The 27,900-nt window shown below is 36.8% G+C and overlaps 1 protein-coding gene across 7 annotated transcripts in view; it reads right to left on the bottom strand.

Annotated features, from left to right (window-relative positions):
- Positions 1-27,900, bottom strand: part of SPINK5 (serine peptidase inhibitor Kazal type 5) — a 74,522-nt gene that overhangs the window by 17,376 nt on the left and 29,246 nt on the right. For 6 of the 7 annotated variants that reach the window (XR_005019357.1, XR_005019358.1, XR_005019359.1 and 3 more), the window contains 14 exons: positions 26,861-26,988; positions 25,521-25,602; positions 24,283-24,410; positions 23,761-23,842; positions 23,287-23,414; positions 20,494-20,542; positions 12,958-13,085; positions 12,244-12,304; positions 9,775-9,902; positions 8,105-8,201; positions 6,506-6,633; positions 3,357-3,429; positions 2,327-2,454; positions 2,095-2,173 (listed from right to left, as the gene is read on the bottom strand). Coding sequence is in view for 2 of the 7 variants with exons in the window: in XM_036847915.1 (XP_036703810.1) it covers positions 2,095-2,173; positions 2,327-2,454; positions 3,357-3,429; positions 6,506-6,633; positions 8,105-8,201; positions 9,775-9,902; positions 12,244-12,304; positions 12,958-13,085; positions 20,494-20,542; positions 23,287-23,414; positions 23,761-23,842; positions 24,283-24,410; positions 25,521-25,602; positions 26,861-26,988 (1,419 nt within the window). In the remaining 5 variants the exon portion in view is untranslated. The remainder of the gene's footprint in view (positions 1-2,094; positions 2,174-2,326; positions 2,455-3,356; positions 3,430-6,505; positions 6,634-8,104; positions 8,202-9,774; positions 9,903-12,243; positions 12,305-12,957; positions 13,086-20,493; positions 20,543-23,286; positions 23,415-23,760; positions 23,843-24,282; positions 24,411-25,520; positions 25,603-26,860; positions 26,989-27,900) is intronic. The other variant, XR_005019360.1, reaches the window with a different exon arrangement.

Raw genomic sequence — 27,900 nt, 5'->3', positions numbered from 1 at the left:
TATGATAGTCTGATCTTTATAACTGAAAACATGATTGATTGGTTATATGTAAACTGGTAACGCTTGAGGCGGAAAATAAAAATCTAGAGAAAATAAAATTTTAGAGATGGAAAGTGTTTTAAAGGCACTGTATTCAATATCTGCTTAAGAAGTTTGAATCCTCTCCATAACAGCCCTCTCAAATAATTGACTGCCCCAGTGGAATTTCACTGCCACCTACAGCAGCCCATGCCATTTTTATACAGTATGCATTAGGCTAAATCCTAAACCTGTCTTCCTGCACCTCTACTCATTACTCCACACATAAAAAGCCCCGGAATGCACTGAAAGATGCTCTTTTGGCAAGACATATAAACATGTAAAGTTTTAGCTTTGTTCCTCAAGAACAAAAAATTTTTTAAATTGTTTCATCAAATCTGTATTATATTCCAGGCACTTTGTTGTGTGCTCTAATGGATTTCCTTTGGTTGTCATTAAAAAACCTATAAGATAAACACTCATTATGCCCATTTTACAGATAAGAAAAATAAGGCTCAGAGAGATTAAGTAATTAAAATCAGTGTTGGAACTGTGGTCAGAAACCTGCTAACAACCAGGCTATACTTCTTGCCTTCTTTGCCTTTACAGGGCAGAGAATAAGACTCCTAATACATCTATAAGAACATGGAGCTGCCTTTTTCACTCATTAACAAATAAGAACCTTAAAAAGAAGGCAATGGAATGGGCCCACAGGATTTGACCTCTGCTGAAATTTTTGGACATCCATAGAAGTTTGTCTTAAACTTTTTTTAAGCCCAAGGAGCCATAGTAGAGATATGGGAAGATTACCTTAAAAAATACTGCCAGTAACCTAGATTGAAGTTATCCTTCTTACTTTCAATTGTGGTACCCATGAACAACTCCAGACCTACTTTTATCTGTAGCATTTTAACAATTCTCTGGAATTGAATACCTCATCAACATGAAATGTCTCATAGCCATCATTTTTAAAAGTTACTAGAATATATTTTCCTCCTTCCGGTAACCCAATATACCACATACATCTATGTTTATGATAGCACCCATCTGCCTGTGTTGCAGCCTTTGCTCTTTGGGTGCAAATCTCTGGCTCTTCTATTTGTTATCTTTGTGTAGTTAACTCCTCTGAGCTTTTCTCAACTGTAAAATTGGAACAATACCATCTACTGCATAAATTTGGGGCAGGTTTAAATATGATGGTGCATGTGCTTTGTAAAGCTTATTTTACTTTGCATATGTAGATAAGACCATAGTTTTCTTTTTACCACATGCACAAAAAGTATCTGGATATTTTCTATACATACATATATACAGAGTATTTCTTCTTGTTTGAAATTCCTAAAATAGATATTTTAAAACTTGAAAAAAAATGATCAATATTAGAAATAGAATAGATGTCCAGTAGAGATCATTTGAAATTGTACAATAAAGTCTTTTCTCAAAGCCATTCATCTACCAAAATGCATAATTCCCAACATATTTTTCAAAAATGAACATTACTATTAATGTTTCATTTTGTGTAGTCAGTATAGAACTACTGGAAAGTTGCCTCATTAATGGGAAAACTTTCCTGGGGAAATTTCACTATTTCACTTTTCTAATTGAAGTCCATAGATGGATTAGAAGAGATTGTGCTGTGTCATATCCTATGTGCTGCTGTTGTAAAGCACTGAACCTTATTTTTAAAACCCCAAATTGAATACAAGATGGCACTAGAATGCCAAGTCAAGAATTTATCATCTGGAGCTCCAAGCTTTTGATACTTTTTTTTCTTGTTTGTAATTTTGGCATCTATTTGCTTGATTGTTTTAAAACTTCAGAAAAACAAATCCACTTGATAATAACAATAATTTGACAGTTACCACGTTCCTGCAAATGTGTGGTAATTGCATCAGAGTTGCTCTTAGGGCATTGAATTCCATGCTGTTTCTTTGAAGTTCTGGCCATGTCTTTCTTGTTTATCATTATATCCACAACGACTGGGACAGAGTAGGCATTCCATAAGTATTTGTTGAATGAATCAGTCTTGCAACCAATCATCCAAATTTAAGTATAAGCACATCTAACATATATTACCTCTTTTCCATTGTTCTTTTCGGCTGTGTTTCTCACGTAGACCTGCGCTTTCGTTTTTCTTTCGGCTGCTTCCCTTCCCCTTGAAGAAAAAAATGAGAAGAAACGTTTCAACTAAAGTGAACAAACACCTCAGGTGTGCTTTAAAAATAACCGTCATTTTCTCAGGCTGATGAGAAATGATTATTTCCTTTAAGACTCACAATTAAAGGCCCATTTTTGAAAAATAACTCACAGTTTTTCCTTACACATAGCACACTTGTTGCTATGTGTCTTGCCATCTGGACCCTGGACAGGGTCACTTTCTCGGGTGCAAGTAAGTTGTCCATTTTTCATTTGACTTCTAAACTCATCACATATATCCTGAAAAGAAGGAATGATTAAATTGGAAATGGCTATTTTCACATAGTATATGACTGAGCTTGAAAACTGGAAGATTTTGACTCAGGAGTTGGGCAACCACTTAACCTTGCTGTGGGAGGCTCTACAACGGACCACAAAGGTGTCCAAGTTATAATTCCTGGAACCTGAAAATATGTAGCCTCACATGGCAAGCAGGAATTAAAGTTGAAGATGGAATTCAGGTTGCTAACCAGGTGACCTTAGAATGGAGAGATTATCCTGGATTATCTGGGTGGGCCCAGTGTAATCACAAAGATTCCTATGAGTGAAATAGGAAGGCAGGAAAATCAGTGTCAGAATGATGCAGCTTAAAAAAAAAATCAACTGGCTTCTGCTGATTTTAAAGATGGCCACAAGCCAAGGAATGCAGGCACTTCTAGAAATTTTTAAAAAAGGCAAAGAAATAGATCTTCCCCAGAACCTCCAAAAAGGAAAGCAGCCCTACTGACACCTTGGCTGTAACACAGTGAGACCCATTTAGGATTTCTGAACTCCAGAAATGTATGATGATGAATTTGGGTTGCTTTACCACTGTTGGTAGTAATTTGTTACAACAGCCGAACCTCATTTTCCCCATCTATAAAATGAGGTTGAAAAAAACTTAGTTGACCAGGCTATGGAGATACTTAAATAAACTACTATTTATAAAACTGTTTTATAAAGTGTTAGACCGAAAGATTTCCATTTGCTGTTAAATTTCTACACTGAAAAAGTTATCAGGGATATTCCCATTAATGATGGCTTCTGATGTTCTAAGGGCAATATCTTGACTGGCAACATTGACACCCTCTTTCCACATTTTTGATAGTTTAGTAACGACTTACAGAAAGACCATTCTTGCCAAAACCTAGTTAATGATTCACCTTTCCTAGTGCTGATTCATTCCCATTTGATCTGTAGCCAGAAGTCTTATTTTTTTCCTCTGCTTCTCTTTGCCTGGAGAAGAAAAGAGTCAGTAGTCATCTTGCAGACACATACTCAGATTTGGAAGGGGCCTTAGAGTTTATGCATACTAAACCACCTCCTTCACAGAGAACCTCTCTGCACCTCTCACAGATGGACGGTGACTTTGGTTATTAAGAAGCTCCCTCATTACAAGGTAGATATTCTAGGCAGATCAAGTCAAGTTAATCTTTAATCTTTAATCTTTAATCAAGTAAATCTCTCCTTTATTTGTATGCAAATTAATCTGCCTATAGCTTTCATCCTTTAGTCTTACATCACATTCTCAGGAAAACACAGAGCAAGCCTGCTGAATCCATTACCTCTTCCTGATATTAATCCTTTAGAGGCAAGTTTCAGGTCTCCAAGTCTGGCTCCCTCAGTTCTTTCACCTTTTTATCATAAGTTGTGGTTTTAATTCCTTACCAATTCACCATTCTTATTCCTCCATTTGTAGGTCAATCTATTATAGTACCATTTCAATTCATTATAATATCATTGGAGCCCAAGATAGAAAGAAGACAAGTGATATAGGAAGTACCTTAGGATCATGGTTTTTTGGGGTTTTTTTTTTTTAACCTTTCACCTTTCTGATAAAATATTTACGCCAGTGGTTCCTAAGTTTTCATGTACGTTAAGAATCACCTATGAGATTTTAAAAATCAGATTCACTGTCAATCCCAACAATTTTACTGACAAAATCTACATTGGGATTCAGTAACCTGATTTTTAACAAGCAAGCCAGGTGATTCTGATGCAGTTGGCGCAAGATACAAATACTGCAGAACTCTAGTAGTACACGTATTTCTCCTTCAAAGTTTCATTTGGCTTTATGCTTAAAAGAAACGTGTATGAATGTATATAACAAGAATATGTGTGTGTGTGTGTATTTTAGGGAGCTCCCTTTTCATATATAAGAAATAGGGAAGTGGTAGTAAATGTATCCTGAAAATTCAAACAAATATAAAGTCATGAAATTTTAATCAAATACTAGGAAAAAGAGACCACCTATAATGATTCAGTCTGGTGGAATTCAATTTACAATCACAGCTCTGCTCAAAAATCTCCAGTGGCTTCTGATCACACATAGAATAAAATCCAATGTCCTCCTCTTGGCCTAAAAAAGCCTTATATGATCTTTCCAAATTAATTTCTGCAATTTTCCATGCAGTAATCTTGAGACATAATGACCTCCTCTCTCTTTCCTGAGCTTGAGAATTTCATATATATCTTCAGAAACTTGCATTGGCTCCTGCTCTGCCTGAAACTTTCTTCCTTCAGATGGCCAGCTGGCTCATTTCACTCCCTTTTTCAGGTCTCCCTTACCTGTCAGACTTTCCCCAAACACCATAAAGTAGCACCTCCAATTCCTTTCTGTTGCCTTACTCTGCTTTATTTATCTTATCAACACCTGGTCTTGTTATGTAGCTTTTTACTTCTTTGTTTATAATCTGTCTTTCCTATATTATAGTTCCATATGGCAGGAATTTTGTCTTGTTCACTTGAAGAGCACCTGTCCGTGAAGAGTGCCTATTATATAGTAGGCAGTCAAAAACCATTTATTGTCAGATGAATGGGTTCCAAAGATTGTAAAATTATTCGATTTACGTTGTTAAATACTTTGTTATGTTGTTAAATATTTTGTTACCTGGAGTACCAGGTAAGTATCTTATAACACAGATGACATGGATTGTATCAGCAAAGTTTTATCTTAATAATTGTTGGCATCTGAGAATCATCATTTGTTCCTTCACAAAATTACCCACTATTAATATGTGATGCAGAAAGAAACAGTCATATGTGAAGAGCTATCTCAATTATGTACATCATACCTACAAAGTATGAGGTGTGCAAAGGGGCAACATAGGGTAGCGTAAGAGATCATAATAGTCATTATTTTATTGCTATTAATGGTGACACCTGTTATTTGCTGAACACTAATGACAGTGCTAATAGTGACCATTCACATTTTTTGTGCACCTACTTTGTGCTAGGCAGTGTGCTAAGAGTTTTACATAGTTTTTCTCATTTAACTTTCAAAAGAAACATCATGTGGCTACTATGATTATGGCTGCCCCACCCCCACTATAAATGTGAGCAGATTAAAGCCTAGGGAAGTGAAATAACCTGTCCAAGAACACGGAGCTGAAATAACCATATGATGCTAATACCCTAGCACTGCCCCATTCTGCCACCCTGCTTCTATTAAAGAATTTTATAACATGGAATAAATACTAGGCTGGTATTCAGAAGAACTGGATTCTAGTTTCAGCTCTGAAGTCACTCCCCCATGAGACCTTGTACTTAAAAAAAAAAAAAATTCTGTTTTTCTCATCTGTAAAATGCAGCATTTGGAATAACTAGATTTTATCACATGGCCTATAGTACCACAATCACAAGATTGTGATTTTTTTTCAAGGAGAAAAAAAATGTGTGTGGAGAAGCATTAAGTGCTTATTAAATGCATATCAATTAAATACCATAATTAATAGCACTGAGATATATGCATCAAATTTTAGAGCTATAAGTACCCATCAAGGTTACCTAGAAAACTACCTCAATATACAGATGGGACCAATAGTGGTTATGTTACTTGCTGCAATAACACAAATCAAGAGTGGCTGAGTTGGATCATTAAGCACTCCAATCAGTACCATTCACCAAAAGAAAATAAATAGAAGGAACAAACCCTGGATTGTGCAATAAATGTGTCCCATACATATGACAAGAAGCAACCCTCTTAAACTATGTTGGTTAACTATTCCAAATGACCATTGCAAACCCTCCTTAGGATTTAGGCATGATGTATTCTAAAGAGCAATTATCTACCATGATGACACTTACAGTTCACAGAATTATGATAGAAAATAGAGTAGGAATCAGCCACTGATTAGCTGCCCTTACTAGGGCTCATTGTTCCTTAGGGGATGCAAGAGAAAGAGATAATATTTGAGAATTAACAAAAAGGGTAGTTTTCACGAAAGGAGCTATAGGCAAATGAGAAATAACCATTAATTCAGGAGGAATATGTGGCTATCTTTTAGACATGCAGGTTGAGAAAATTACTTACAGTTTCTCTTTACACATGGTACACTTATTGTTGTATGGTTTGCCATTTTCATCGCGTACAGGATCACGCTCCCGAGTACAGCTGAGTGTTCCATTTTTCATTTGTTCCCAATACTCAGCACATTGGTCCTGAAAGGGAAGAAGAGAGCAGGCCTCTTGGATGACTTGGTCTGTTGTATTGTTATTAAGTTTGTTAAATAATTTGAGTAAGAAGTTCTTGTCTATGTCCTCTTATAAGGCATGCAATTTCTAGGATTGCTGTCTACCGAAGAGGAGGGGCTGGAATCATCCATATTCTAAGACATCAGTTGTCATGGGTAATGTTGCTTTTAAGGTTCTACAAAGGGAAATTATAAAGCTGGTTGGGACTTAATCGCACAAATCAAGGGTAAGCAAACTATAGCCTACGGGACTAATCTGTCCTGCTGTCTGTTCTTACATATGACGTTTTATATATAAAACTTGAAACACACCCTCACTCATTCATTTAAATATTATTTATGGCTGCTTTCCCACAACAGTGGCTATTCAACAGAGTTGAATAGTTGCAACAGAGACCGTGTGACCCGCAATGCCTAAAATATTTGCTATCTGGCCTTTTACAGGAAAAAAAAAAAAAATTTGCTGACCTCTGATGTAGATAGAAGGGAGAAAGAAGTGCTGGGAGAAAGCACAGAATCATGCAAAATGCCAAGGAAGACAGGCTTGAGCAAATTATGAAGATAGAAAAAGGGTCTTAACAAGTCTATCATTTGAGAGTGAGAACTCAGCTTCCTACAGGAGAAAATATGGAAAAACAGAAAAGCCAAAATTTATCAAAGGCAGATGTTGGGGCCTGTGTCAGATCTGGAGGCAAAGAGATGGTCTTGATATCCCCAGGTCATAAGAATAGAAATAAGGTGGCTGTGATCTCAGGCAGTTGTGTTCACATGCCTGAGGAGTGGGCTTACATGCAACATTGTCATGCTGACACTTAAAAAAGAAGTCTCAGGAAATGTGCTAAACACTTGCCTAAATTATTTTATTGTATCCCTATAAGAGTACTGCTAAGTAAGAGAAACTAGAGTTGAGAGAGATGAAGTGATTTATTCAGTGCTTTGCAAGTCCAAGTGGCATGGGTAGGATGATACCTCAAACTACCTGACTCGAAAACCTGTGCTCTTTCACCATATTATCCTGCCTGGGAACAATAGAAAATATACCTCCAAAAAGCGGCTCCATTCAGGGAAAGAGAGAATAATGAAAGGAAATGAAGAGCACGTGATGCTGATGTGGAACATCTCCACATTTATACCACTTACTCTCCTAGGATCATTTATTGGCCTGAAAGCTAGATGATATACAGAGGAGTCAAGAGACTGGGATCTGGTATTCATGTTAATTATTTCCAAGTTTAAAGAAGTCAAAGTGAGCCCTAGAGAAACTAAAAATTGCTCAGATATTACTCTACAGTCTTAAGGGGAAAATCCCCTGTCCTTCCAAGGATGCTTTCCAACTCAGCACTACATACATTCGTAGCCGTTGACCATAGGGTCTGCCGGGGTCCCAGTGCCATTGAGTTGAGCCCACTCTGGTTATGGAAATTAGAGGCTGCTCTCACCTGAGCTTTCCCTTTTGCGAAATGTTTGGAACCATGCTCTGCAGTGTTTCTCTGATGTTTCTTTTCTTTTCGCTTTCTTTCTTCATCTTCTTTCTGGCTGGAAATTGGAAAGTGGGAGGTAGGGAATAATAGATTACAGAGAGTGGAATGCATTTCTGTGAGTTTCTCATCATATGACCAAATTAGATTTGTATGGAATTCACCAGCATTTATTGAACACCTATTACACTGCAGGCCCTCTTCTTTGAAAATATCAGTAGAAAGATGAATTATGTCGCATCCTTTTGCCTGGAAGAGCTCTCATTGCAGGAGAAGAAAACCAGCGTTTACATAACCTCAAGCAAGACTAGGTGAGCAATTAATTAGCATTTTGTAAATGCTCATGTGCACCTCCAGCTGGATTTCTCTCAAATACCTCATGTTCAAAAGGTCCCAAAATAATTATCTTCTCTGCCAAATGTGTTCTTCCTCCTGGATTCTCTTTCACAAAGAACAAAACATTGGAGCCATCCCTAACTGCTCCCTCTCCTTCAGCTCACATAGCTGTTGCCACAGGAAACCGGTTTCACTCTCACAGTGTCTCCTATGTTGACCCACTCACCTTCTATTCTTGCTCCCTTGCTCTAGTTACCTCTCACTGGATTACTGTAATCCCCTACTACCACCAGCGGTATTCTGAATTTTAGTCCCTTCCTCTTTTCTCCTTTTTACTGCTGACATATGAATCTTCCAAAAGGAACCATATTTACGCCACTTACTCTCCTAGCTGAAAAATTTTAGCAGCTTGCCACTGTATATAGAATTGACTTCAAAATCCATGATCTGGCATTCAAAGTTGGTGAAGTGGGTAAGCTCTAACTAAACTAAAATGACTTGCTCTCTTTATGTACATACTACAGTTTCTTTAATTTTAGATTTTACCTGTGCTGTTGCTTCTTCCTCTCATTCCTTCCCATACTGTTCACATATGATCCAAATTACCAGATCTAGTTCTATTCTTCCTTAAAACTTTCTATTAATGCTCCCTTTCCTAAACTACCATAGCACATTGTATATATCATTTTTCATTTGGCAAGTCCTCCTTTGTGTTATATTAATTTATGCCCATGTCTAAACCTTACTGAACTGTATGATTTTTGGTAATACTGTTTCATTCAACTTTGTATAACCAACCGTTATACACATTATACATTGTAGATGTTCAGCAAATGACTATTAATGACAAATATTTTAGGTGTACTTCCAAACTTTGTGTAAAGCTATTTTTAATTTCCTAAAAGTGAGATTTTTTTTTTTCAAAAATGCAGGTAGAGGCATTAGATTGATAGTAAAATCTGTGTATGTTCTTCCCGATGGGGATTACAAAATAATCCAGAAAAGGGATCCACCTGACAGCAAAGGACTTAGGATTTTATCAAGAAAGATGGTGTGATCATTGTGAGGTGCTACCCCAGAACTAATGGAGAATGTAGTGTAATAACTTAGTCATCTATTGCCTATTTCTAGAATTGTGAATCTTAGCCTCTGTAAAGATTCACTCAAAATGCTTTACAGATCATCATTTGTCACTTTTACATGTAAGGAAAGGACAAACACAATCTATATTATCTTCCCAGCTCTTTGCCTCCTGGCTCTGCCACCCACAGCATGGGCTTCATCTGTGCACTCACAAGACTTCTTTGCACATGGAGCACTTGTTGCCATGGGTCTTGCCATCTGGGTCACGCACAGGATCATTTTCTCGAGTGCAGAAAAGACTTCCATTTTTCAGAAGGCTCCGAAATTCACTGCATGTATCCTAAAAGGAGGAGAAAAGGCAAGAGCTTGGGTATTTTCTTGGAAATTACTTTGTTGGGTCCCTACTAAGTGCTTCCTGGAAAAAAAAAAGAAAATGACCTATGAATGTTTCTTTCTGGCGGTTGTTTTGTTCAATTCCTAGTAAGCACACAGGACTTAAAAAGAGGTTTCTGTTTCTTTTTCCTTGAGGTACAGCCTCCAAATCCAGACTGAACCTGTAGTCACACACAAGCAAGAACCTCTTAATAAACTGGGTTCTCTGCAGACTGGTCACAGTCCTTAGTCAAGATTTTATTGTCCCTCTCTGTTATATTATAACGCAATAAAAACACTGTACATGGCATAGAATTTTAAAGAATTAAGGTTTAGGTAGAACTTTGAAGTTCACCTGGTGCAACCATCTGTACTATGTCTCAATCCCCTTTATGTCATGCCTGCCAAGAAGTGGTCTAATTTGCACTGGAACACCTGCAGTGATGAGTTCGTTACCCTCCAGATAGTTCATTCCAAAATTTCTTAGATCATTCCCACAGATTAGCCATAGTGCTACTTTGGGAGGATCTTGGAAAATATCTCTAATCAATCCTATAGGATCCTTATTCTTAGAGTTTTATTTTTCTAAGATGTCACTGCATAGGATGAATACGTTCTTTCAAACCAGTAAGCAAAGTCAACATATTTTACTTCCCTCAGAAAAACTGAGGATATTTTTCTTCCTGCACACAGAGAGTTCTTCACATATTTGGAGAAAGCTTTCTTGTCCTTCTCCATAGCTCCCTGTGTTCTTTTCCAAGAGCAAAGCATCCCCAGATACTTCAGTCATTCTGTTCCAATCTGTTTCAGTCATTTGCACCATTTTGCATTCTTAATTCTTCCCCTTTCCTAAAGAATTTAACATAATATTCCAGGTATGTCCAGACAAGCCCAATATGTTGACAGCTATATAATATCATTAGTTAGAATTCCAGTCTGTCACCAAGAGACCTTGGATGAAGGGGTCTTGCCTCTCTGTGCCTCAGTTACCTCTTCTATAAAATGGAAATAATGATAGTATCTATTCCACACAGTTAAAATAATAATGGCCAATATGTATTAAGTATTCAATATATGTGCTGAATTGTTATGACAATAATGTGAAATAATATATATCTACTATATCTACAATGACTGACATCTAGGAAGTACTCAGTAAATTTTAGCTTCAGAGTTATGAGGAATTGAGATAGAATAAGCAAATCACTTAAGATCATATAATTAATTACTGGTGGCAAGTAAGATTAAATTTGTGTTTTTTTCTGTATTTTTTAGTTCAAGTCAAAACTCAGTGAGGACAAGAGTGAGTTTTTTCCTAGCTTTCCTTCAAGGTTCACTGCCTGATTCCCTAACTGGTCATATTTAGCAAAAGAAATATGATATGAGAGGATAGTTTATGGGTAGTAGCTAATGTGAAATCAGAAATTGTCTGATACTGAAGAATATTTTCTTATTGATGTTGAAAAGGGAAGCATATGAGCTACTCATTTATTTTTAAATTCAGGCTCACAATTGTGGGAAAAATAACTGTAAACAAACCAATCATACAGAATTCCAAGTGATACTTCATTAGAGATTATTTTTAATATCAATAGTTTTTGATGGGGGCAGGGAAATATCCACAAACCTGGAAAAATCTACCTGGAGTCAGTCATTTTGAAACCAAGAAAATATTATTGGGGAAAGTTGCTCTTCTATTTTTTTGCCAACTGCTGACACCAGAGATAATTAAAGTTAAAGCAAGGAACACACCTAGTTTGACCAAATGTGCTCATCCAAAGCTACATAGTGTGTTAGGAATAATGCTAGATTTGGTGTCAGGAAGTCTAAGTTTGAATTCTGTTGTTCCTGTTTTGCAACTGTGAGAACTTTGAAAAAATATGAAGATTCTGATACCAATAGTCTCACTACCTTTGTAAGCAAGTTCTTCCTCCTTCTGGATTTTAAATCTTCATTTAAAAATAGGGCATGGAGTAAATCAGAGGTTTGCAAACTTTGGCCCGTGAGCAAAATCTGGCCTAGCACCTTTTTTGTGTAAGTAAAGTTTCATTGGAACACAGCCATGCCCATGTATCTGCATATCATCCATGGCTGTTTTAGAGCTACAATAGCAGAGTTGAGTAGTTGTGACAGAGACTGAATGGTCACAACCTAAAATATCTACTGTCTGGCCCTTTACGAAAATTTTATCAACCCCTGGACTAACTAAACCTTGAGTTCTCTCACATAGGCCTTCAGTGAATCCATGAGTTATTTTTAAAGAGAAACTGAAAAACCGCATTGTGGTATGACGCTTCCAAGATAACTACCTTTTCAGCTTCTCTCTTAGCTCTTCTGGATTCAGCTTCTTTTTCTTTTGCTTCTTGCTGGCTGTAAGAGAAAGGCAGGGGGGACAATCATTCCTAGTACCCAATACATATTATCCTAAAGGGGAATCTCTCTTGATAGATATATTCCATTACATCTACACCTATACCAACTTAGCTTGGGAGTAGAAAGGTAAATGTACACCTCTCCATATTGTTCTTCTTGTTTTTAGTGTTGCTTAAAGAATAAGACACATACGCCATGGCCAACCAGTAAATAAATTTTCACTACTCTGTTTCTTTTGGAAAACAAAGATATCGGCCTTCTCCTCAGAAAGCAACTAGGATACTTAAAAAAAATGAGTAAATATTAGCAAATTTTTAATTTGCTAGCACCCAGTGATTACGTCTTTGGATTATTCATGACAGTATGTATGCAGAGAACAAAAATTCCAATCCTTATATGCCATTATCTCTGGAGGAGTTTCCTCTTAGCACTTGGTCCCCCCTTAATGGCAATCCAGGTACCTTTCAGAACACTGAGAACACTACAAAGAAATACACCAAGTATATGGCTTTGTAAGAGTAAATCCCCAAACTCAGTGCAAAGGTAGCCATCTGCCTCCTAGAAAAAAACCTTCAATATCATCTCTGTCGCCCACCACAGGCCTGTCTTCTCCGACACTCAGCAGGAGCAGTGACTGCAGCTCTACTCACAAGAAGGCCTCACACATGGAGCAGGTGTTGCCATGGATTTTCCCATCTGGGCCCTGGATGGGGTCATTCTCTCTGGTGCAGGGAAGATGTCCGTTCCTCACATAGTTACGGTATTCACTGCACAGCTCCTGCCAAGTGAGGGAGGGTTTAAGAATCAGGTAACTAAATATTGAAAGCTTCCTCCACATTACCCCTTTGAAAACTATGATATAATGTCCCAAACATAATGGATGCATCAAGAAGATGATGCAGAAGGTCAGTATTAGCCAAGACGCTTTTCAGAGGCCTAGGTCACACATTGTTTGGAATATAAGATTGCTGTCACTTATCTAATTATAAAACCTTCAATTTATTCGAATACTATTCTGGGCTAGGCACTGTGAGAGATACAAAAAAGAATGATTTATTGTCCCTTTTGTAAAGCAATTTGTGGTTGGCAGAATAATAGCTCCTGCCCACAAATTTGTCCAAGTCCTGATACCCAGGACCTGTGAATATATTGCAGGGCAGAGGGGACTTTGCAGATGTGATTAAGTTAAGGACCTAGAGATAGGGATATTATCCTGGATTATCCTAGTGTGCCCAATGAAATCAAAAGGGTCAGTCCTTAAAACTGGAAGAGAAAGACAGGAGAGAGGGAGATAATGACTACAGAAGAACAACTAGAGATGCAATGTTGTTGGCCTTGAAGACGATGGAAACAGTCCAGGAGCCAAGGAACATGAACGGCCTCTAGCAGCTAGAAAAAGCAGAGACATTCATGGCAGAGTTCCTGGAAAATGAAGAAAATATGTTCTCAGAGTGGTTTCCTACCCTCCCTACACTTTTGTCTATTATGAAGAATAAGTAATGCAGAGTAGGAAGTAAAAAGAAAAGTGATTACATGTAGCAGTAAGTCAGTAAGCATTTAAAAGTCTTCTATCGGGGCTTCCCTGGTGGCGCAGTGGTTAAGAATCCACCTGCCAATGCAGGGGACACAGGTTCGAGCCCTGGACTGGGAAGATGCCACATACCACGGAGCAACTAAGCTCGTGCGCCACAACTACTGAGCCCACATGCCACGACTACTGAAGCCTGCACAACTAGAGCTCGTGCTCCACAACAAGAGAAGAGAAGCCACTGCAATGAGAAGCCCGCGCACCACAATGAAGAGTAGCCCCCCCACTCGCTGCAACTAGAGAAAGCCCGTGTGCAGCAACAAAGACCCAATGCAGCCCAAAATAAATAAATAAATAAATAAATAAATTTTAAAAAATAAAAGGCTTCTATCACAGACTCAGAATTGTGATGTCACTATAGTGGATGTGTAAACATTTACCATCAACATTCTTTTGAGGGTACTTAAATATTGGTGCAGAAGAAGGCTGATAAAATTGGTGGAGACCAATATAAAATATATATGTTTATGATGTGTTGCACATCACTATCTATAAAGGCTAGGAAAGATCAAGGTGAGGAGATTCAACAGGCCTGAAAGGGGAAGCTTCCTGGAAAAACAGTATACATACAGGATAAACCCTAGGAAAAACACACCAAGGCACATATTAATCAAAAACTAACAAAAATTAAATTCAAAGAGAAAATATTAAAAACAGCAAGGGAAAGACAAAAAATAACATACAAAGGAATCCCCAGAAGGTTATCAGCTGATTTTGCAGCATAAACTCTGCAGGCCAGAACGGAGTGGCCAGATATACTTAAAGTGATGAAAGAGAAAAACCTACAACCAAGATTACTCTACCCAGCAAGGATCTCATTCAGATTTGACGGAGAAATCAAAAGCTTTTCAGACAAGCAAAAGCTAAGAGAATTCAGCACCACCAAACCAGCTTTACAACAAATGCTACAGAAACTTCTCTAGGTGGGAAACACAAAAGAAGAAAAAGACCCACAAAAACAAACCCAAAACAATTAAGAATATGGTAATAGGAACATACATATTGATAATAACCTTGAATGTAAATGGCTTAAATGCCCCAACCAAAAGACACAGACTAGCTGAATGGATACAAAAACAAGACCCATATATATGCTGTCTACAAGAGACCACTTCAGACCTAGGGACACACACAGACTGAAAGTGAAGGGGTGGAAAAAGATATTCCATGCAAATGGAAATCAAAAGAAAGCTGGAGTAGCAATACTCATATCAGATAAAATAAATAGACTTTAAAATGAAGACTGTTCCAAGAGACAAGGAGGGACACTACATAACGATCAAAGGATCAATCCAAGAAGAAGATAGAACAATTACAAATGTTTATGCACCCAACATAGGAGCACCTCAATACATAAGGCAAATGCTAACAACCATGAAAAGAGAAATCGACAGTGACACAATAATAGTAGGGGGCTTTAATACCCCACTTACACCAATGGACAGATCATCCAAACAGAAAATAAATAAGGAAGCACAAACTTTAAATGACACAATAGACCAGATAGATTTAATTGATTTTTACAGAACATTCCACCCAAAAGTGGCAGAATACACTTTCTTTTCAAGTGCACACACAACATTCTCCAGGATAGATCACATCTTAGGTCACAAATCAAGCCTCAGAAAATTTAAGAAAATTGAAATGGTATCAAGCATCTTTTCTGACTACAATGTTATGAGATTGGAAATCAATTAAAGGAAAAAGACTGTAAAAACCACAAATACATGGAGGCTAAAAAGTGTGCTACTAAATAACCAAGAGATCACTGAAGAAATCAAAGAAGAAATTAAAAAATACATAGAAACCAATGACAAGGAAAACACGATGACCCAAAACCTATGGGACGCAGCAAAATCAGTTCCAAGAGGGAAGTTTATAGCATTCAATCTCACCTCAAGAAACAAGAAAAATCTTAAGTAAACAATCTAAATCTACACTTAAAACAACTAGAGAAAGAAGAACAAAGAAAACCCAAAGTCAGTAGAAGAAAAGAAATCGTAAAGATCAGAGCAGAAATAAATGAAATAGAAATGAAGAAAACAATAGGAAAAATCAATAAAACGAAAAGCTGGTTCTTTGAGAAGACAACAAAATTGATAAACCCTTAGCCAGACTCATCAAGAAAAAAAGGGAGAGGATGCAAATCAGTAAATTAGAAATGAAAAAGGAGAAATCACAACTGACACTGCAGAAATACAAAGGATTATAAGAGACTACTACAAACAACTATATGCCAATAAAATGGACAACCACGAAGAAATGGGCAAATTCTTGGTAAGGTACAATTTTCCAAGACTGACCCAGGAAGAATTAGAAAATATAAACAGACCTATCAATATAAACAGTAATGAAATTGAAACCGTAATTTAAAATCTTCCAACAAACAAAAGTCCAGGACCAGATGGCTTCACAGGTGTATTCTGTCCAACATTTAGAGAAGAGCTAACACCCATCCTTCTCAAACTCTTTCAAAAAATTGCAGTGGGAGAAACACTCCCAAATTCATTCTACGAAGCCACCATCACCCTGATACCAAAACCAGAAAAAGATACCACAAAAAAAGAAAACTATAGACCAATATCACTGATGAACATAGATGCAAAAATCCTCAACAAAATACTAGCAAACAGAATCCAACAGCACATTAAAAGTATCATAAACCATGATCCAGTGGGATTTATCCCAGGGATGCAAGGATTCTTCAATATACGCAAATCAATCAGTGTGGTACAGCACATTAACAAATTAAGGAATAAAAACCATATGATCATCTCAATAGGTGCAGAAAAAGCTTTTGACAAAATTCAACACCCATTTATGATAAAAACTCTCCAGAAAATGGGCATAGAGGGAACCTATCTCAACATAATAAAGGCCATATATGACAAACCCACAGCAAGCATCATACTCAATGGTGAAAAACTGAAAACATTTCCACCAAGATCAGGAACAAGACAAGGATGTCCACTCTCGCCACTCTTATTCAACATAGTTTTGGAAGTCCTAGCCATGGCAATCAGAGGGAAAAAAAGAACTAAAAGGAATACAAATAAAACTGATACAAGGAATACAAATAAAACTGTCACTGTTTGCAGATGACATGATACTATACATAGAGAATCCTAAAGATGCCACCAGAACACTATTAGAACTAAGCAATGAATTTGGTAAGGTTGCAGGGTACAAAATTAATGCACAGAAATCTCTGGCATTTCTATACACCAACAATGAAAAATCAGAAAGAGAAATTAAGGAAACACTCCCATTTACCACTGCAACAAAAAGAATAAACTTATCTAGTAATAAACCTGCCTAAGGAGGCAAAAGACTTGTACTCAGAAAACTATAAAACACTAATGAAAAATATCAAAGATGACAAAAACAGATGGAGAAATATACCATGTTCTTGGATTGGAAGAATCAATATTGTGAAAATGACTATACTACCCAAAGCAATCTACAGATTCAGTGCAATCCCTATCAATCAAACTACCAGTGGCATTCTTCACAGAATTAGAACAAAAAATTTTACAATTTGTATGGAAACACAAAAGACCCCGAATAGCCAAAGCAATCTTGAGAAAGAAAAACGGAGTTGGAGGAATCAGGCTCCCTGCCTTCAAACTATACCACAAAGCTACAGTTATCAAGACAGTATGGTACTGGCACAAAAATAGAAATATAGATCAGTGGTACAGGATAGAATGCCCAGAGATAAACCCACGCACATATGGGCACCTAATTTACAACATAGGAGGCAAGAACATACAGTGGAGGAAAGACAGCCTCTTCAATAAGTGGTGCTGGGAGAACTGGACAGCTACATGTAAAAGAATGTAATTAGAACACTACCTAACACTACACAAAAATAAACTCCAAATGGATTAAAGACTTAAATGTAAGACCAGACACTATAAAACTATTAGAGGAAAACATACGAAAAACACTCTATAACATAAACCACAGCAAGATCTTTTTTGACCGACCTCCTAGAGTATTGGAAATAAAAACAAAAATAAATAAATGGGACTTAACTAAACTTAAAAGCATTTGCACAGCAAAGGAAACCATAAACAAGACAAAAAGACAACCCTCAGAATGGGAGAAAGTATTTGCAAATGAAACAACAGACAAAGGGTTAATCTCCAAAATATACAAAGAGCTCATGGAGCTCAATATCAAAAAAACAAACAATCCAGTTTAAAAATGGGCGGAAGACATAGACATTTCACCAAGGAAGACATGCAGATGGCCAAGAGGCACAGGAAAACATGCTCAACATCAGTAATTATTAGAGAAATGCAAATCAAAACTACAATGAGGTATCACCTCATGCCAGTCAGAATGGCCATTATCAAAAAATCTAGATACAATAAATGCTGGAAAGGGTGTGGTAAAAACGGAACCCTCGTGCACTGTTGGTGGGAATGTAAATTAATACAACCACTATGGAGAACAGTATGGAGGTACCTTAAAAAACTAAAAATAGAACTATCATGCGACCCAGCAATCCCACTACTGGGCATATACCCCGAGAAAACCACAATTCAAAAAGAGACATTTACCACAATGTTCATTGCAGCACTATTTACAATAGCCAGGACATGGAAGCAACCTAAGTGTCCATCGACAGATGAATGGATAAAGAAGATGTGGCACATATATACAATGGAATATTACTCAGCCATAAAAATAAATGAAATTGAGTTATTTGTAGTGAGGTGGATGGACCTAGAGTCTGTCATACAGAGTGAAGTAAGTCAGAAAGAGAAAAACAAATACTGATGCTAACACATATATATATGGAATCTAAAAAAAAAAAAAATGGTACTGATGAACTTCGTTGCAGGGCAGGAATAAAGATGTAGACATAGAGAATGGACTTGAGGACACAGGGTGGAAGGGGGAAGCTGGGGTGAAGTGAAAGTAGCATTGACATATACACACTACCGAATGTAAAATAGTTAGCTAGTGTGAAGCAGCGGCATAGCACAGGGAGATCAGCTCGGTGCTTTGTGATAACCTAGAGGGGTGGGATAGGGAGGATGGGAGGGAGGTTCAAGAGGGAGGGCATATGGGGACATATGTATGCATATGGCTGATTCACTTTGGTGTACAACAGAAACTAACAGTATTTTGAAGCAATTATACTCCAATAAGGATCTATTAAAAAAAAAAAAAAGAAAGACATATCTGAAACAAAGATATGGGGGAGAGAACAAATATGAAAGTATGATGCCTGGAGAAACTGACATCTTTCTGGGAGTTACTTGATAAAGTCCAGGGATGGGGGATGCGTATTTGAAACAGAAGAGTAACAATGGGAGTGGAGAGGAGGAGGAATGTGCTAAGACCATTTGAAAAATCTAATAGGATTTAGAAACTGATCAAACATTACGGATAAAACAAATTTTCAATTCTGAATTACTAATAAAAAGATGGTTCCAGGTAACAGAAAGTTACTGAGAAAATGAATCAGTTTAAAGACAACCTTTTAAACTGTGTCAACTTTTCCCCCCAAATTATTAGGCTTATACTTTTGAAGCTGTTGTTAGGAAATAGAATAAATAAAGGTAAACCTTGTGTAAGGCTATGTGAGAGTAATCCTACATCTATGTAAAGACAGAGTTTGCTCTGCTACTTATAAAACTGTAAAATTATAGAAATGTGAAGTAGATTAAAAATAATTAGAAAGTCAAAGGATTTAATTAATAGTCATAATTGAAAGTGAAAATACTAGTATTCCTCCATAGCTGGGTGCTGACAAAGATCAAATATGATAATATATGTGCACTTTGTTTTGTAAATTGAACTAATGTGAATGATAGGGATCTTGTACTCTCTCTTTAAAATAGCTAAGAGGTAGGAATTATGTAACCTGAAATTAGTAAATTGTAAAAATTGATAGTAATAACCTGTGCCTGACAACAGAAATCTTAAGAAAAGCCAAATATGGGAAATATTCCTTACAAAGTAAGTTAAACTCCACTTTTTATGAAATAAACCTTAAATTTTGAATTATCATGAAATAAAATTGACACTCAGGAAACTTGTACTTAAGACTTTTTTTTCCAGGTTAAAGGTTATATTTATTCATTTTTTAAATTAATTTTTATTGGAGTGTAGTTGATTTACAGTGTTTGTTAGTTTCTGCTGTACAGCAAAGTGAATCAGTTATACATATACCTATATCCACTCTTTTTTAGATTCTATTCCCATATAGGTCATTACAGAGTATTGAGTAGAGTTCCCTGTGCTATATAGTAGGTTCTTAGTAGTTATCTGTTTTACATATAGTACTATGTATATGTCAATTCCAGTCTCCCAATTTATCCACCCCCATTTCCCCTTTGGTAACCATAAGATTGTTTTCTACATCTGTGACTCTATTTCTGTTTCATTTCATCTGTTTCTGTTTCATAGGTTCATTTGTACCATTTTTTAAGATTCCACATGTAAGCGATATCATATGATATTTGTCTTTCTCTGTCCCATAAAAATTAAACAAGAAAACATTTATGCTAATGAGATATCTAGAATGTTATTGTAGAGAAAAAATGTCAGGGTATAATATAAGAATTTGTGAGAAAATTACCTTTGCAGTTTCTCTTTTAGCCTTTGCTCTTGCTCTTTCTTCTTGTTGACTGTAAGAAACAGGAAAAAAGAGAGACAGAAGAATCTTAATACAGTAGTGTGTATTCTTAACATTCACAAGTTGATCATTCATTGCTTTGATTATTCTCAAGCAACTCCAAAGATCCACTCATAGTAGGTGTAATTTTATTGGGTAATAATTAGAATGATTTACCACACCTCAAGAGAATGGTGTTCCAGGGAAAACCCCTTAATTAATGAGCAAACCTATTTAGCTTCCCAGCAAATATCCTGGAATAGGACTTTCTTATTTGCTGATTCTTTTACATCTGCAAAAGGTGCAGAACTCTTTATAAAGTGGTGATATTTAGCTTCTGGGAGGCAGTATAGCATGGTGATTAAGAAGAAAGTTAAGAAGAAAGACTGCAGCCAAATAGAATAAGGAACACAAAAAGTGTCTTAACCTCTCTGTGTTTTCCTCATCTTTAAATGGGGAAATGGAGTGGAGGGATAGAAGAGGTAATAAGAATACTTCTCTCATAGGACTGTCGTGAGCATTAAATAAGTTGATACATGTAAAGCAATTAGAATTAGTATCTGGTACATAATAAAGTGATTGATAAAAGTGATTGTTATCATCAGCATTGTAAGCATTATTGAAAGTGAACACTCCAAAAACAGGCATATTGGGCTTCCCTGGTGGCACAGTGGTTAGGAATCCGCTTGCCAATGCAGGGGACACGGGTTCGAGCCCTGGTCCGGAAAGATCCCACATACCGCAGAGCAACTAAGCCCATGTGCCACAACTACTGAGCCTGCACTCTAGAGCCCACAAGCCACAACTACTGAGCCCACGTGCCACAACTACTGAAGCCCATGTGCCTAGAGCCCGTGCTCCGCAACAAGAGGAACCACCGCAATGAGAAGCCCGTTCACCGCTAGGAAGAGTGCTCACCACAACTAGAGAAAGCCCGTGTGCAGCAGCAAAGACCCAACACCGCCAAAAATGAATAAATAAATTTTAAAAAAACAACAAAAAAACAGGCATATGATGAAAATGAAATGAGAGTAATAGCTCTTAACCATTTTGGATGAGTAACAGTGTTGCAAATTGAGTTTAATATGCTCAGTCTGCAGCATAATTGGATCTATAATGCAGATAATTCAGTCATGTTGTAGAGACAAAAATAATTGCTAAAATGTTTTCTTACATTACTGTCAATGTAAAAACTGCTCATTGATCAAATTAAAACTTTTTAAAAAGTTGAAAACACTATTTGTATATGATATTAAAGTGCTTAAGAAATGACTATGGAGGGAAGTATGGTTCCTAAGAGAGGCAATAGCCTTTGCTAACATATCCGTAAAATATGAGGCAATAAAATTTTAATTGGATAAGGAATTTTTATATTGATGGAAGAAACTAAAATAGCTCCAAAATTGCGGGAGGATATTCCCACAATTATATAAGTATAAGTATATTCTTATACTTCTTTATATGGAAACTGATCCAAACTTTACTGTGAGTCTAAGTTGACTATAAAATTTAAGAAGCATTTTCTTTTCATAATGGAAACTTGTCAGAGGAAACAGCAGAGATGACCACTAGGTGGCAGACATACTTCCTCATCTCTGAAAGATGAATGTAAAGAAAAACAGATTGAAATGAGCGTAACAGGCAGATGTTACTACCAGAAGTTGATAATGGTTTTGCTAAATAATTATACCCTGTCTACACCCTACAATGAGAAATTTTATCATTTTCTTATCATCTTAACATTTTCTTCATTTTTCCTGGGCCGAAATTTCCATCATTCTCATCTTCTCTGGGCCTTAATTTTTTTTCATCTATAACTTGGGATAATACAGAACCCATTTCATACGGTTGTTGTGAAGATTAAATGAGATTGGGTAGCAAAACCCAAGTATATGCCGATTATATGCATTCAATAAATGTTGGTTATGATAATTATATGGTCATCGTCATGACTTCCATCTAGCAGATTTTTTAATGCTTCCATGGCTCACTTACACTATGGGACAAATCTGCTGGGTTGTATTGCTCTCCACTAGGGAAGACGGAATGACTGAATCCTTTCAGAGATTCTGGGCATATAGAAAATAGAGTATCCCTTGGGACAAAGACTTAAGGAATACAATAGACTCTGGTTTGAGAGGACGTACCATGTTGTCTATTCTAAAGTCATACTTTAGTCCCCTGTAAATGGGGTATTCAACTCCTATACAACAAAATCATCATTCCTGAAGCAGCCTAACTATTGCAGAGTTCATCTTCATGTTGTGCCCAAATATGTCTCCCTATATCTCTCATCAATTTTAATTCTGTTCCTTGAGGTCACACAGAATGAGTAGAAAGAAAAATCATGAACCAAAGCAAAACAAAAATTCCTAAAATTTGCCATGCACCATAATGATATCAATATATTACATGTAATCTCATGCATTTCCTCTTTCACCTGATAATCCTTCAGAAAACTAAAAGCAATTAGTATGGTTGTCATAGAGTATTCTCTTCTCTGAAAAAAGGATTCTGAGTTCTTTCTTAAATATCCTGAAATTATTCTGCGTTTTTTATATCACAGTCGTTATCATCTGAAAGCTCTCCACTTGGTTTTGGAGTTTTTTGTGTGTTTGTTTGTTTTTTAGTTCATTTAAATGTGACACACAAAAGAATGCTACACTGAAGAGGAAAACACATTATTCATAATTGTTGGAAAACTTCCCTTAGCAGTTCCCTGTCCCCACTGCCTCAGAAGCCCCGAGCTCTACTCACAAGAGAGCCTCACACATGGAGCAGATGTTGCCATGCATCTTCCCATCTGGGCCCTGGATGGGGTCATTCTCTCTAGTGCAAAAAAGCTGTCCATTCTTCCTGGATTTGCGGTATTTCCTGCACATCTCCTGTGAAATCAAGGAGGGAAGTTTGAGGTGTTGAACACGGGTTGGATCAGATTGCAAAAACTGCTGAAGTTTAGACTTTTTTCTTAAATGGGGGTCAGCACTTAGCAAATTTTAGAATAGTTCTTAACTTTGAAGACGTGAATATTTTTAAATGATAAAAGTTACAGACCCTCAACCTAGAAATAGTCACATATGCACATGTGTACATGCACACATATAAACAAATACACAAACCACAATCTGTATCAATGTTTCATACAGTTTAAGCGAATTTATAGGTTCCCTGAATGCCATCTATGGATCCCAGGTCCATATGCCTCTGACTTGTTGAAGAAGGTCCCCTCACCTCAAAGGAAGATGTATTCTCAGATTGCCTTTTAATTTTAGATTCACCTTCCTTCTTTTTCTTTTCTTTTTCTTCTGCTTGGCTGAAAGAGAGTGATTTAAAAAGAGATGAGTAAGAATCATAGAATCTCCAGATTGAAAGTGATCTAAAATACTCAAATATCATTCAGTTATTACAGTTATATATATTATGAACCATGTATGAACTGAGGTACTGTTTGGCATATTGATATGTTTGCTAGTGATCTGTTATGTGTTTTCAGATGATTTCATATGCCACTCTGCAAGGGTGTGATCCTTGTTTCATGTCATTTACACTTCCAAGGGAACTCAACCAGTGATTGATATGCAGGAATCATTCTTTGACAGTTATGACATTGTGCAAAAATGTGTCACAAAAAAATGCCATTGATAAGAAACAAACACAATTTAAGAAACAAAATAGAATAAAGCTCCAAAAAAGAGAAATGAAGCAGAAAGGACAAAACCCTCCCTCATTTTTACCAGCAGCAGCTCTACTCACAAGAAAGCCGCACACATGGAGCAGGTGTTGCCATGTATTTTCCCATCTGGGCCCTGGATGGGGTCATTCTCTCTGGTGCAAAAGAGTTTTCCATTTCTCACAAACTTGCGGTATTCACTGCACAGCTTCTGCCAAGATAGAGAAGGTAATTTGGACACACGTTTTATTCCCATTCAAAGCAGAAGTTTGAAGTATCTACATTGGTAGAAACTAATCTTTGAGCCCAGGATTTTAGTTGTGTTTCTCTCAAATATAAAATTCAATTGAACCAAAAAAACCTCGTGATTTGCTAAGAGATGAAAACAAGTAAGACATAATAGGATGTATAATAAAAGAGGTAGATAAGTAAACTCCACTATAATCTAAATAGAATAAAATAAGTGCAAACATACAGGTACAAGAAAATCTGAGAACTCGGAGGTTGGGACCATGAAATCTGATTGTGGAAATCAGGGAAGATGTCAGGGAACTAGGATACTTTGAGTGAGACTTTGAAGAGTAAATAGGATTTTCCTGGTTAAGAAATGGTTTGAGAAATACACATTTTAGATTGCTAAAATAAGCTGAGAAGCACATGTCAGACACTACATGGCCTATAGCAGAACATGAATTTCTGAATGACGGTAAGGAGCCAAATAAGAGAGTTAAGGAGATTGAAATGCATCCTTTAGTTGATAATGAGTTATTTGTGCATTTTAAGAAGAGCAGTATTATGATCTAGTTAATATTTTGAAACTTTACTCCAGCTGTGTTAGGGAGGATGGTTGGATAAGAAAAAGAATAGAACTTAAAGGGAAGACTAGGAGACTTTCATCATCTAAAGAAGAAGTTAACGGTAACTTATATAAAGCCATGAAAATGAATATTGTAATATTTCAAAGGTAAAAACCATGTTTTCTGTGTGTGTACAATGTATTTTGAACCCAAGTCAGATACGAAATTTCAAAAATTCACATATAGAAAATATACACTAAGTGTCTCAGGAAAGTGGTAAGCAAAAGCTAGCATAGTCTGTAAGTGATGAAACTAGAACTAGAAATCATTTTTTTTCAGACTGCAAATAAGTTCTTTTTACTGTACAGAGTTAGTCTCTGAAGCAGCAAGAATTGATCAACTCCCATATCATTCATCTCAATGTCATCTCCAGATTGAAAGGTTAAGATTTTCTGGGGATTTTTGCAGGGCAATATTCCAGCCTTTAGGCTCTTTGAAGTGTGTTCAAATTACAGTCTACTCACTGCATATGAGCGTGCTTTTCCGGGTTCTCTTTTACTTCTTGCTTTTGCTTCAGCCTTTTTCTTTTCTTCAGCTTCTGCTTGGCTGAATGAGAAAAAACAAAACAAAACAAAACAAAAACAGGACAGATCCATAGGACCAAACACAGTCAATGGTTTCTCCACATTTCTGCATTGCTAATCTGTCCTCCCTCCTCAAGAAGGAGCGACTTTGCCCTTTTATCACTACATACTAATGAGAAGCAACAAAACAGCCTCCAGTATGATAAGATACCTTAAAGTCTTCATAGTTTCTGCATAACACTGAAATAAAGATAACGTTACTTGTGGATTTGGGAGACTTGCTTTCTGTAAATTACCTTTTTTGGCTGTGGTCAGAAAAGGAACATCATCAGTGTTCATCAAGGAGATATCAAAACTAGTACCCTGGTGACATTACACCTGGAGCCTGAAAGTGGCCTTAATAAAGCACATTGACTAGTCCCCTGTTTCACAGAGACAAGGTGAGGCGGTGAGGGCTTTGCTTATAATCTCAGGATATGACCACAACTAACCCAAATTTCTCCTCTCAAGTCTATGTTCTATCTACCACGTCGTGTATGCCGTAGCTTTATTAATTCAGTTTACATGTATTGCTTACTCATGGCTGTGTTATCTGTAAGAAAATGTAGGATGGGTGGAAAAATATTAATAATTTCCATACATTGATAAACCAAATGAGCCTAAATTTGCTTTGTACAATGGAATTGCATGGTATGCACAGTTAACTGATGGTATTTCAACCATACATGGTTGTCAATCGAATTACAAAAGACCAAAGATTCTAAATGTAGTCAACTACTTAATCTGAACTCAATCACATAAACTGAGTGCAGTCCCAAATTTTGAAACCAAACTCAGTTATAACTTACTGAGAAATGTCACATTATATAAAGTAACATTTACTGTAATTTAATAAGAGTTCATGGTTGTTTCATGGGCAACTTCAATAATCAATTTCTGCAGTAAGTGTTAACTTTGGGTCTTCGCCCCTCTGGAAGATGAGATGCCTATAAACTTGCACAACAGGTTCACAATATGAAGCTTCAGCAGTAGGGAGAATTTGATATTTGCATAAGTCAGGATGTTCCAGTGCTAAGAGAATGAGTGTCGGGGGTAACAGACATCTTGGCATAAATGCTCTAGGTACTTATTCCCAGCTCTATTACTTACATTCTCCGTGTAACTTCTTCAACTCCCTTCCCAGTTCTGAGCCACAGTTTGCCCATCCATGAAACAAGCTAGCTCTATTAGATTACTCTAGGATCCCTTTTCTCTTCGACATTCTAAAACTCTGTACTCACTAGAAGTCTTGACACATGGAACACAAGTTGCCATGCATTTTCCCATCTGGGCCACGAATAGGGTCATTTTCTGTGGTACAGAAAGGTATTCCATTCTTTGCATGATCCTGATATTCACTGCAGAGTTTCTGAATAAAGAAAATGAGACAGTTTAGATATGGTTCTCTATAAACTTTAGATACTCTTTATCAAAGATATTGGAAAAGAGGAATTAAGGATAAAAAAATAAAACATTTAGGATTTATAATTGTCCAAAAATTTTGTGATATTTCTCTTATAAGATTCATCCATTTAAGTGTTTAACAAATATATTAAGTTAAAAGGATTAAATATGAATGTGATTTAGCGCTTTTATGTCAAGTGAAAAGGATAAGGACTTGCAATATAAAAAGCTAAGGGATACGACACATGTCTAAATTAAGTGTGCACCAGCATATAGGAAAGAATGATCCAAGGAAGTTCAGAGAAGAGCTTATATTTGAGTTGTATCTTTAGAATGTGCCTAGGAGAACAATGTGGCAAAAAAGTCCTCCAGGAGGAATTATGATATGCAAAGACATAGAGGTGTAAAAGAATATGTTATTTTGAGATAATCTATTACAGTCAGGAGTATAGTGGCTAAAGAATTAGCAGGACACAAAGAGGAAGGTTTGGGAACTGGTTAAAAGGAGACCTTGAAGATAAGTCAAAATCAGACTACTAAACTTTGAAAGGACTTTGGACTTTATTCTTAGGAAATGGAAAACAATATTTATAGCAGAGAAGGACCTAATCAAATCTTTGTTTTAGAAAGATTATCCAGTTGGATGTGTGGAGGGTTTAAGTGACTAAAGACTGAAGCTAGGGAAACTATAGAAGAGAAGGAAGGAAGGGAGGGAGGGAGAGAGGGAAGGAGGGAGGAGGGGAGGAAGGAAGGAAGGAGGGAAGAAGAAAGGAAGGGAGGAAGGAAGGGAGAAAGAGGGGAGGGAGGGAAGGAGGGAGGGAGGGAGGAAGGAAGGGAGAAAAAGAAAAGGAAGAGAGAAAGGAAGGAAGAAATTGAA

This window comes from Balaenoptera musculus, chromosome 3 (genome assembly GCF_009873245.2).
Source record: "Balaenoptera musculus isolate JJ_BM4_2016_0621 chromosome 3, mBalMus1.pri.v3, whole genome shotgun sequence".
NCBI classification, from domain to species: domain Eukaryota; kingdom Metazoa; phylum Chordata; class Mammalia; order Artiodactyla; family Balaenopteridae; genus Balaenoptera; species Balaenoptera musculus.
Note: the sequence above shows the minus strand (reverse complement) of the source record. Positions and strands in the feature narration are given on the sequence as shown.